This window comes from Penaeus monodon, unplaced genomic scaffold (genome assembly GCF_015228065.2).
Source record: "Penaeus monodon isolate SGIC_2016 unplaced genomic scaffold, NSTDA_Pmon_1 PmonScaffold_4045, whole genome shotgun sequence".
NCBI classification, from domain to species: Eukaryota; Metazoa; Arthropoda; class Malacostraca; order Decapoda; family Penaeidae; genus Penaeus; species Penaeus monodon.
This window is the reverse complement of record NW_023658830.1, coordinates 3,019-14,943: the sequence shown is the minus strand read 5'-3', so window position 1 is coordinate 14,943 and position 11,925 is coordinate 3,019. Positions and strand designations below refer to the sequence as shown.

Genomic DNA, 11,925 nt, shown 5'->3' with positions numbered 1-11,925 from the left:
GGGGAATGGCCGTGAAGACTGTATGCAAGCCCTGTGCCATAGGTTCGCCCCCTACCCTTAGTAGTTCAGCAGGGATATCACATATACCCAAAACTTTCCCAACCATCAGCTTAGAAATCCCCATACTATCCCCAGTTAGGGTTGGAGGTTCCTCAATAATGGGTGGGTCTAGCACAGGTATTGCAATACCACTTGCATCCAAACTAATTGCTCAAAATACTCAGCCCAATGTTCACAAACCTCAACATGAGATGATCTGTCCATCCATGGAGTGGACTGTAGTCATCTGCAAGGAGGGTTTAGAGTTCAGTTTTGTCAGGGCTTGGTAGGTAAAACAAAGGTCATTTACCAAGAAATAGCCTTCAACCTCCTCAGTAAGGTTCCTGATGAACTGTTCCTTGTCCTTTCTCAGAAGTATCTGAGCCCTACGCACCAAGGAACAGCACTATTCCTGACTGCCATTTAGCCAATCCATGCAACATGCTTCTGTGGCCTCCAATGTCTACAGTGAGATGCCCTTGGGCGTTTGCCAATGGACTCCTGCACTGCTTCAAGTGTTTCTTGCTTGAAGTACTTCCACAGAGCAACTGGGTCTGTCAGGTTTTCAAGTTTTGTGAACCGATCAGTTACTGCTGTGGCAAACTTCTTGGTAACCCCCCCCCCCCTCCCCCTCAATCTGTCGAAGTGAAAAACCTTAGAGTGGCTACTGCAGGACGAGGAGTTTTGAAGTGGCCCCGTAGGAAGTAGCCACAACCAGCCTATGGTCAGTACTACAGAACTCGGCACTCTGGTAAACCCTGCAGTTCTGAAGCGAAGTGTGTTGGAGCGCTGATACTGGGAGCCAAAAATCCTCAATCGCTGGGACCTAGCAAAGTCCCAGAGAAGGAGGCTGTTCTCACTGTTGGGATGAGCTCCCAAGCCATGGGGACTGATAAACATCTTGTAGCGAGCTCGATCACAGCCGGATACCGTATCGAAGTCGCCCAGAACAATGCGAATGCCTCACCAGAGACAACTGTCTGCCACAGATGTGAGTTTGACATAGAACGTTTCTTTCACATAAATTTTGCGAACATCAGTAGGAGTTAACAGCAAAAAAGAATAAAGCAAAAGCATGTTTCAGTCTCAATGCCTAATATGTCATCAACTGGTTTCCCTTGTACGAGGGTTTAATTCCCGCTGGGATGGCTAGACTACTCCCCCGGGGGTAATACCCCCTTTCAGCGGCCCGACCATTAGTAGTGTAGCCAGAGCCTGGGGGCAAGCATTACAATTTATACATACATATTTTTCATAAGTATACTATTCATATACTTCCTATATATTAAAAATAATCAATATAATATATTATATTATATATATATATATATAATATATATATTATAAAATTTTATATATATATATAAATAATATTTTATATATATATATATATTTATATTATATATTTTTTAAATATATATATTATATATATATATATAATATATATATTGTTTATTTTTGAATATATAGGAAGTATATAAAAATATATTTTATAGAAATATATGTATTTTAAAAATTGAAAATGCTTTCCCCCCTGCGCTCGGGCAGTACACGACTAAGGGTCGGGCCGCTGCAAGGGTTTATTACCCCCAGGGAGTAGTCAACCCTCTCCATGAATTAAACCCTCGGTAGCAGAGGTAACACCATTTATGACAATTAGGCATTGAGCTGAAGCATGCTTTTGGCTTCATTTTTTATTGCTTGACACTCCTATGATGTTCGAAAACTTGATGTGAAAAAAAAACGTTTATGAAAAACCACATCTGTGGCAGACATTTGTCTCTGGTGAGGCATTCGCATTTTTTGGGGGCGACTTCGTAGGGTTCGGCTGTGATCGAGCTGCTAAAAATTTTACAGTCCCCTTTGGTTTGGGACCCATCCAACAGTGAGAACAGCCTTTTCTCGGGGACTTTGCTAGGTCCCAGGATGGGATTTTTGGCTCCAGTATCACGCCCCAACACATTTCGTTTCAGAATGGGGGTTTTACCAGATGCCGAGTTCTGTAGTATGCCTAGGCGGTTGTGGCACTTCCTACGGGGCCATTTAAAAACTCCTCGCCCCTGCAGTAGCCCTCTAAGGTTTTTCACTCGACGATTAGGGGGGGGGGGGGGGGGGTTACCAAAAAGTTTTCCACAGCAGTAATGATCGGTTTTACAAAACTTTAAAACCTGACAGACCAGTTGCTTGTGGAAGTACTTCAACAAGAAACATTGAAGCAGGGGGATCCATTTGGCAAACGCCAAGGGATCTCCGAGACATTTGGGGGCCACAGAAGCATGTTTTAGGATTGGGTAAATGGGAGTAGGAATAGTGTGTTCCCTTTGGGCGTAGGGGTCAGATCTTCTGAAAAGGACAAGGAACAGTTTATCAGGGAACCCTTTCTGAGGAGGTTGAAGGCTATTTTTTGGGAAATGACCTTTGTTTTACCTACCAAACCCTGACAAAAAGAACTCTAAACCTCCTTGCAGATGATACACCACTCCCTGGATGGACAGTCATTCATGTTGAGGTTTGTGAACATTGGGCTGAGTATTTTGAGCAATTAGTTGGATGCAAGTGGTATTGCAATACCTGTGCTAGACCCACCCATTATTGAGGAACCTCCAACCCTAACTGGGGATAGTATGGGGATTTCTAAGCTGATGGTTGGGAAAGTTTTGGGTATATGTGATATCCCTGCTGAACTACTAAGGGTAGGGGTCGAACCTATGGCACAGGGCTTGCATACAGTCTTCACGGCCATTCCCCCTGACTGTTGAGGGGCATTCCCTTTCTGAAGGGGAAAGGGGATCATTGGGACTGTAGTAACTTTTGTGGCATCACACTGCTCAGTATACCATGCAAGGTTTTTGCCACATTCTTCTGAAACGGATCCACGACCACCTACTAAGGCAAAAGAGACCAGAGCAGTCTGGATTCACTCCTGGCAAGTCCACAGTAGACCATATCCTAGTGCTTCGAGTCATTGTGGAATGCTGTCATGAGTTTGGTCGTGGCTGCTCACAGCCTACACTGACCTCAAGAAATCATTAGACTCAGTGCATTGAGAATCACTATGAGAGAGAGGGATTACTGGCCTAATAGCAAGCCTATATACTGGTACTGAAAATGCTGTAAAGTGTGGAGGTGGCCTGAGGCAAAGCTGTGTCTTTGCACCAACACTTTTAACACCTTGGAAGGGAAAGCTACTAACGAAAATCAGTGTGGAGCAACACTGGGCAAATATCAAGGTCACAGACCTTGGCTTTGCCAATGCTGTTATCTATCTAAATCTCTGGAGTCACTGGTGGCTCTTGATGCATTTAGCAATGAGGACCAAGACCAAGATTCAGGACTTTAGGGGTCTGTTAACTCAGTTTATGCTTGCTGTGAGGATATTGTCACAGAGAGCTTTGCATACCTTGGTAGTGTAGTCGATGTCTCTGAGCCATCAGACCAAGAATTCAGTAGATGGATTGGCACTGGTGGCAGGAAACATGAACTTGATCAACAACAACAGTTGGAAATGTCGGTACCTCTGCAGAAGACCAAACTACGTTTCTTCAAGGCCTTGATACTACAGTTTTGCTTATGAAGTGAAACCTAGACTCTATCTTGTGCCTTCGAGTCTCGTCTTGATCCCTTTTTGTAACAAGTCCCTATACCGGATCATAGGGTACAGTTGGAGGACATGTATCCAACCGACGGCTACACCGTGAGACTGGCATGGATCTGTTACTTGCATATTCGGGACTGCCACCTCAGGCTATATGGAAAACTAGCTCGTTTCCCTTTGGATGACCCGCCTTTGTCTCTTTGCGAGACAATCCTAGGTGGAGGAGGCCATTGGGACGACCTGGGAGGCCATGGCTTGGGCAGCTCGACCAGTCATGTCGCGAGGAACTAGAGATGGGCCGAGGGCCTGCCTGGAGACTTGCCATGAGGGACCCCCGTGGCTGGAAGAGAAGGGTGGATGCGGCCGTGCGCCCCCGTCGGCGTTAGCCCCCTGATGATGGATGATAAATATGTATATATAATATATATTTGTATATCTATATAAATTATATATATTTGTATATAAATATATATGATGTATGTATATGTATATTTATATATATATATAATATATAAATATGTGTAAAAAATATAGATGTATATATAAATATATATATACAAATATATAAATATATGTAAATATATATATACAAAATATAAATATATATATATATATATATATATATATATATATATATATATATATATTATAAATGTATATAAATAAATATATATATATATATTATATATATATATATATATATATATAAATGTCTATACATATATATATATATATATATATATATATATAGTATGTTGATATATATATAATATATATATAAATATATATGTATATATAAATGTATATATGTATATGCAAGTCTATGTATATAAAAATATTTATATATATATGAAATATAATAATATATATATATATATATATATATATATTTTTTTTTTTTTTTTTTTTTTATATATATGAATATATAAATATATTTATATATATGAATATATAAATTTATTTATATATGTGAATATAAATAAATATATATTTATATATTTATATATTTATATATATATATATATATATATATATATATATATATATATATATATAGAGAGAGAGAGAGAGAGAGAGAGAGAGAGAGAGAGAGAGATAGATAGATAGATAGATAGATAGATAGATAGATAGATAGATAAATAAATGTAAATATAGTATACATATATTTTATAAGTATAATATATATACGATATTGATATAAATGTAAATATTTCTAAATCAATCAGTCAATCAATAAATATACACGTATATATAAATATATGAGTATATATAAACATATACGTTTATATTATATCGGTACTATATTTAGATGATATGTATAAATGGCATTACCAGGGTAAGAGCTCTCGCCATTAGCCTCTTTGGTGTGTGCGTCAGGGCGGAGGGGATCAATAGCACTGATAAGCAGGGATTTAAAAGCAGGAACTGTTATTTTTTACTTTCTGCTCCCATGGTATTTGTGGATGGCATGCCTTAATTGTACTCTGGTTCTCACTTTGATCCACCAGGGCGTAAAAAATGTCTGAAGTGAGCTGTGTTTACATTCCTTGATGAAATGACCGTTTGTCTGTATAATCTTTAAAATTCTTTAGAATTGGTATTCGTATTTTTTTTATGGACAAAATAGTGTTATGGAACATGGTACACAGTATAGTGCCAGGCAGTTGTCTTTCAGGATATAAAGAACTTTACGTGGTGTATTTAGCTTTCTTTCTTTACGCCTTTGATTGAATTGCTCGTTATAAACAAGTCAATATTCACCGATCCATTCATTGGTCTTTATTATCCTCCATTTTTTTTTTATTTTATTATTTTGTTCATCATTCAACTATATTTTCAGAAGGAAAAAATCCTAGAACAAATATTGTATGACATAATTTAGATATAACCACACACACACACTTTGGTTCTCAAAAGAGGTTATATTACATCAAACATGCTTGTTTTCATAGAAATATTGGCAACAAACATATATATTACCGTGGCATTACACTGCTCAGCATACCAGCCAAGGTTCTCGCCCACATTCTTCTGAAACGGATCCGCAACCACTACTGAGGCATCAGAGACCGGAGCAGTCTGGATTTACTCTGGCAAGTCCACGATAGACCGTATACTAGCGCTTCGAGTAATTGTGGAACGCCGTCCTGAGTTTGGTCGTGGGTTGCTTGCAACCTACATCGACCTCAAGAAGGCATTTGACTCGGTGCATCGGGAATCGCTATGGGAGATCCTGAGGCTCAGGGGAATTCCGTCACAGATTATTGGCCTGATAGCAAGCCTCTATACTGGTACTGAAAGTGCTGTAAAGTGTGGTGGGGGTATGTCGAACTTCTTCCCTTTTAATTCAGGGGTGAGGCAATGCTGCGTCCTTGCACCAACACTTTTCAACACCTGTATGGACTGGATAATGGGTAGAGCTACTAGCCAAATTTCAGTGTGGAGCAACACTAGGCAATATTAAGGTCTCAGACCTTGACTTTGCCGACGATGTTGCCATCCTATCTGAGTCCCTGGAGTCACTGGTGGCGGCTCTTGATGCATTTAGCAATGAGGCGAAGCCCCTAGGCCTAGAGGTCTCCTGGACCAAGACCAAGATTCAGGACTTTGGGGGCCTGTTAGGGGAACCCGTTCAGTCGATCCATGCTTGCGGCGAAGACGAAATTACAGAAAGTTTTACATACCTTGGTAGCGTAGTCCATATCTCTGGGTTGTCAGAGCAGGAAGTCAGTAGACGGATTGGTCTGGCAACAGGAGCCATGAACTCGATCAACAAGAGCGTTTGGAGATGTCGGTACCTATGCAGAAGGACCAAGCTGCGTGTCTTCAAGACCTTGATACTGCCAGTTTTGCTCTTTGGAAGCGGAACCTGGACGCTATCCAGTCTCGTCTTGATGCCTTTTGTAACAAGTCCCTTCGCCGGATCATGGGGTACAGCTGGCAGGACCGCGTGTCCAACCGGCGGTTACACCGTGAGACTGGCATGGGACCTGTTGCTTGCATAATCCGGGATCGCCAACTCAGGCTATATGGCCACCTAGCTCGTCTCCCTGTGGACGACCCTGCCCACCAGGTTGTCTCTCTGCGAGACAACCCTGGGTGGAGGAGACCTGTGGGACGACCTAGGAGATCATGGCTTGGGCAGCTCGATGAGACCTGTCGCGATGAATTAGAGATGGGCCGTGTGCCTGCCTGGAGACTCGCCTCGAGGGATCCTCGTGGCTGGAAGCGAAGGGTGGATGCGGCCATGCGCCCCCGTCGGCGTTAGCCCCTTGATGATGATGATGATATATATATATATATGTATATATATATATATATATCATTTTTTTTTGGGGTGTGTGTGTGTGTGTACCATAAAGACAGTACAAAAGAGGAATACTAATTCATTAAGTTTATACATGTGTGTGTGTGTGTGTGTGTGTGTGTGTGTGTGTGTGTGTGTGTGTGTGTGTGTGTGTGTGTGTGTGTGTGTGTACATATAAATGTGTGCTGTCAATATTTCTATGAAAAACAAACATATTTGATGTAATATAACCTCGTTTGAGAACCAAAGTGTGTGTGTGTGTGCGCGCGTGCGTGCGTGCGCGAATTGAATATGTGTCTATGAAATTTTTTTTAATGTGTGTGTGCTAGTGATATGCGGACAATAAACTATGCTATACTGTGCCCGTGTGTATGTTTCCCCTATTCAGATCTGCCTGTCTTATCAGTGTAGGTGTATTTGGTTCATAGATAGCACCCTGATAAAGAGAGGGAGAGGGAGGGAGAGAGAGGGAGAGAGAGGGAGAGAGAGGGAAAGAGAGGGAAAGAGAGGGAAAGAGAGGGAAGGAGAGGGAAGGAGAGGGAAGGAGAGGGAAGGAGAGGGAAGGAGAGGGAAGGAGAGGGAAAGAGAGGGAAAGAGAGGAAAAGAGAGGGAAAGAGAGGAAAAGAGAGGGAAGGAGAGGGAAGGAGAGGGAAGGAGAGGGAAGGAGAGGGAAGGAGAGGGAAGGAGAGGGAAGGAGAGGGAGGGAGAGATAGGATCTTCTGCGTTCATGCATGCTATTAGGTTATTGTTAATACTCGGGCGATTTCTGTGAAATGAAGTGTTCTATAATTTTTATAATTCGCCCTATGCTTATCAGTTCATGTAGCAACCAATCAACGTTGATGATGAGCAATTACGTCGCCACACTCCAAACTCATGGGGTTTTCTTGCATTTAGTTGCAATGTTTACGCGTGCGTATGTGCCGTGGGTGTGAAAATGCAGCCCTCGCTTCAGTGCCTTCATCATCATTAAGGACAGATAGTTCCGAATTGAACAGCTGTGGCCAATAACCTATGTGTCCCGTGGCCACGCGCAACGCAGCAATTCAGTTGCTTATGTTCCAGCAGCTGTCGCCAAGTGACCTACCTTTTTTGTGATAATTTATTGTTTTGCTAATTATGAATAAACCGCGGTATTTCGAATCGTAAACACTGCGTCCGAATAAATGCTGTCAGTCTATTGTTTATATATATCTCAACATTTGTAAACAGTGTGGTATTACCCTTCGAATAGATTATCAATCACTCAGCTCTAATTTGATAAATTATTCCTCTAAGGAAGATGTGTCTCAAATCTATAACAAAACTGGTAAAAGAATCTACCCATAGAGACTTATCATACGAATCCCGCTGCCCAGAGAGTGATTAATTCCATTACAAACATGGAAGGGATACTCGAAACAATGTTAATTGCATGTAATATAAAAAATATTTAAAGATGTGAAGTATATGAATAATTAAGGATGTAAAGTCATGTATTTTGAGCCCAGACAACTTTTCTTTCAATTCTTTACACTTACAGTACAGTAACGAGAAGAAATTTATTGTATTTTTAAGAGGATATCATACTTTACTGTGGCATCAAACAGCATTCATTGGGCGTCTATTGGGGAGGTAAATGCACGCTCTGAAACAACTTCAATGTGTCAAATCTTAAGAAAGGAACAACTGGCATCTTAATCTGGCATCTCGAGCTCTCTGTTTCGCCAAGTCTTTTCTTTTTTCTAATATTCTGATTTTAACACTTGCATTTACACATATATTTACTTTTTTTTCTTTTACTTCATATTTCTTCTCTCGAACAGGGTTCTTCGAAGTACTTCAACTGTTCATTGGGTCGGCACATAAGAATATTAATGATGATAATGATGATAAAAAGATTTATATGTATATGTGTGTGTGTGCGCGCGTGCATTTAAGCGTGCGCGCACACGCACACACACACACACACACACACACACACACACACACACACACACACACACACACACACACACACACACACACACACACACACACACACACACACACACACACTCATGTTAACTGATATCGGGTTTAGAGGAAGCTACGATATAATAGACATACTGGGTCGTGAAGGTAGAACACAAATTCAGACTGGTTCGTAATGAAAAAAAAAATGAAGACCTCTGCTTTCGATTCCAGGGTAACTTGCCTGCTTTTTCTTTCCCGAGTCTGGATAGATTATCGTAATAACAATGGCAAGGACACCAAGCATAATCTCTTTTATTCTTATTAAAAATATCAGTATTGTGACTCTTATGATGATGTTTACTTTTGTCAATTTATTTGTTTATTTATTTATTTATTATTTTGTCGCAGAACGGAGTACGCTGGCAAAAAGGTTTGAACCTATCAGAGGTCCCTCTTTTCAATTGCATGCGCATCAGCTGTAGGCGAAAAACATTCTTAGCTGCCACACTATCATTACTCTGTTGATAAAATAGCTGGTTTTAACAAGATTACCAATCCATAACCACACAGTATAAATATTGATTCTCATACAGTAAATGTAGATATAGTAAATGTATATTTTCACAACTGCATAACATAGTCTATACGTTCAATTTTTAATGCGGAATATCTTTATATGTAATAATTATTGCACTCGTGCATATAATGTATGGTTGGTTAATATCATTCCAAATTACGAAAACTCGACTTTTCATAGAATCCCTTTTCAGTTCCACGAAACGCTGCGCTCTACAAGAACACGGTCCCAGGATGCACATGGGATCAGGCTGAGTGTAGAATCGGGTCAGGCGCTGGAAGATAAATCCAAACTCCCTCTTCATACTGATGGTATGATGTTTAGATATCGAAGTAAATATAGTAGACATGACCAATGTGGCTGTGTGACACGACCCTTTGCATAATAACACTGACAAGTATGTACTGATAGACATGTGTTTTTATTTTGCATACTACAAGAATGCGGGTCCCAGGACGCACCAGGGATCAGGCCGAATAAAGAGATAAGTCAGGACCTGGCAAATAAAGCCAATCTCCCTCACACTGATGGTATGATATTTTAGATATTGAACTAAAATGGTAGACACATTCTAACGTGGCTGTGTAACACTAACCTTGACATAATGACATTGACGAGCTTGCTTTAATAGCCATGTCTTTTGTATTCTTGCAGGAATCATTGGCAGCCATCTCTTCCGTGCTGGTGTGTCAGTGGACTCTGAAGATGGCCAGCAGACTTTTGCTGAAGTTCCTGTGCAACCTTTTACTGCCGATGAAGAACTTGCTGCCACCGACACTAATATTGATACGAAAGTGGGAATCGTCTCTCCTCCAGTGGAAAGCAAGTTATGGCAGGCTCAGCTAAAGATGTTGGAGACACAGGCCAGGATAGAACATGCTCAGTTGAAAAGTCTAGAAAGACAGGCCAGAATAGAGGAGGCTCAGTTGCAGATCTTAAAAAGACAATCCAAAATAGAAGAGGCCCAATTAAGATGCTTGGAGAGGCAGGCCGAGTTAAATGAAGCCAAATTAAAGGTTCACGATAAAAAAGCAAAAATAGAGGAAACCCATTTGTGGAACTTGGAGAGACAGGCCAATATTGACGAGTCTCAATTAAATATATTACAGAGTCAGACTAAAATAGAGGAAGCCAAATCAAGGATCCTGGAGGGGCAGGTTGATACGGATGCCCTTTTGCAGAAGATCAGCCAACATGTTTAAGTAATCGCAAGCTACTGTGAAGTTCAATCTTCCAATAAACCAGTCTGAGAACATTTTTGCTTTCTTCTCCACAGCCGAATGATATTTTATGTTGATACTTTTACGATATGGAATGTTGATATTTTATGATAGTGATTGAGGACTTATATTACAGTTCAGGCCTTTTTTTCTAAACCTTGTAAGGCCTACTTTTTGTGTGATGGAAAGGGTACATTCAGAAGTTGGCTGGAAAGGAGAAAATCGAAAAGCGGCAGGTTAAATGATACTGAAATATAATAACAGTCTTACATATGAGCAGGATTTATCAACGAAATTATCGTGCATTATCTCTCCATATGTATACCGTCTATGCTTATACACATACACGCACATATGCTTCACACGCAAGCACACACACACACACACCATATATATGTAGTGTCATGATAAAAAAGGTCTAGCCACAATACGAGTTCGAAATTAATTTCTGTTTACAAAGCAAATGGTGAGGGTGTTGCGTTTAATAGATGTCACACTATAGGGCAGGGTAAGGGTTAGTTATGTAGAAGTGATTATGCGCTGACTGAGCAGGGTATGGTTTACATTTACAGTGATTTACAGTATAGTGTTGTCCCCCCCAATCCCTTGCCCGTTGTTGTCTGTGGGGGGGGGGGCTTAGGAGGCGGAGGACTGGGACCCAATGATGGGGAACTCCCCAACCTTGGGACTCAGCCCTCGACTCAACTAATTTTGCATGGTCTTTATTTTCCTTTCCACCTTTCGTTTCTGTCCCTTCACCAAACCCTTCTGCTATCCACCTCCTAAGGTGTGAGAGCCGTGCTGAAAGGATGAAAGGCTGACTTTGTGCCAGTCCTGAACGGCCTCGAGGGAGCCATGGGCACGGTATCCCTGATTTAGTTATCTAGCCCTTACCCTCAAGGGGACCCTGAGGGGTGGACTGTTTTTATCCCCAACATAATCCAGGCTTACCATGGCCAGTAATGAAAACTTATCCCCACTATTAGGGCAATGAGGCTTGCCCCTTATCAAATAGCCCCAACGATGTAAACCCACCTGATTCCCTGACCCCAGGCTCTCCTTTGACCACGGCTCCGAACGCTGCAATAACTACCCCCTCATCAATACGTACTAGTACAGTAGCCAACAATCAACTCTTAAGGAACATTTCCACTCTCCAGCAAGCTCAACTTCAACACCTCTACCCCACAACCTCCAACATCAACCACCCCATCCTCCCTTATTAATACCTTACAGCCTTATTGCCCACCTC

The 11,925-nt window shown here is 41.1% G+C and overlaps 1 protein-coding gene across 1 annotated transcript; it reads left to right on the top strand.

The window, feature by feature from the left end:
• The first annotated feature begins 2,877 nt into the window (after window positions 1-2,877).
• LOC119570824 lies at window positions 2,878-10,708 on the top strand. The gene is made up of 6 exons (XM_037918416.1): window positions 2,878-2,884; window positions 3,396-3,546; window positions 3,694-3,733; window positions 9,647-9,764; window positions 9,894-9,983; window positions 10,108-10,708. The coding sequence occupies exons 1-6, from the start codon at window positions 2,878-2,880 to the stop codon at window positions 10,653-10,655; spliced, it is 954 nt and encodes a 317-aa protein (XP_037774344.1). The 3' UTR covers window positions 10,656-10,708.
• Window positions 10,709-11,925: the final 1,217 nt, after the last annotated feature.

Coding starts and splice junctions, on each gene's coding strand:
- LOC119570824 (XM_037918416.1), top strand. Junction 3,734..9,646: donor ATCCAACCGACGGCTACACC/GTGAGACTGGCA, acceptor ATCCCTTTTCAG/TTCCACGAAACGCTGCGCTC. Junction 9,984..10,107: donor CAATCTCCCTCACACTGATG/GTATGATATTTT, acceptor GTATTCTTGCAG/GAATCATTGGCAGCCATCTC.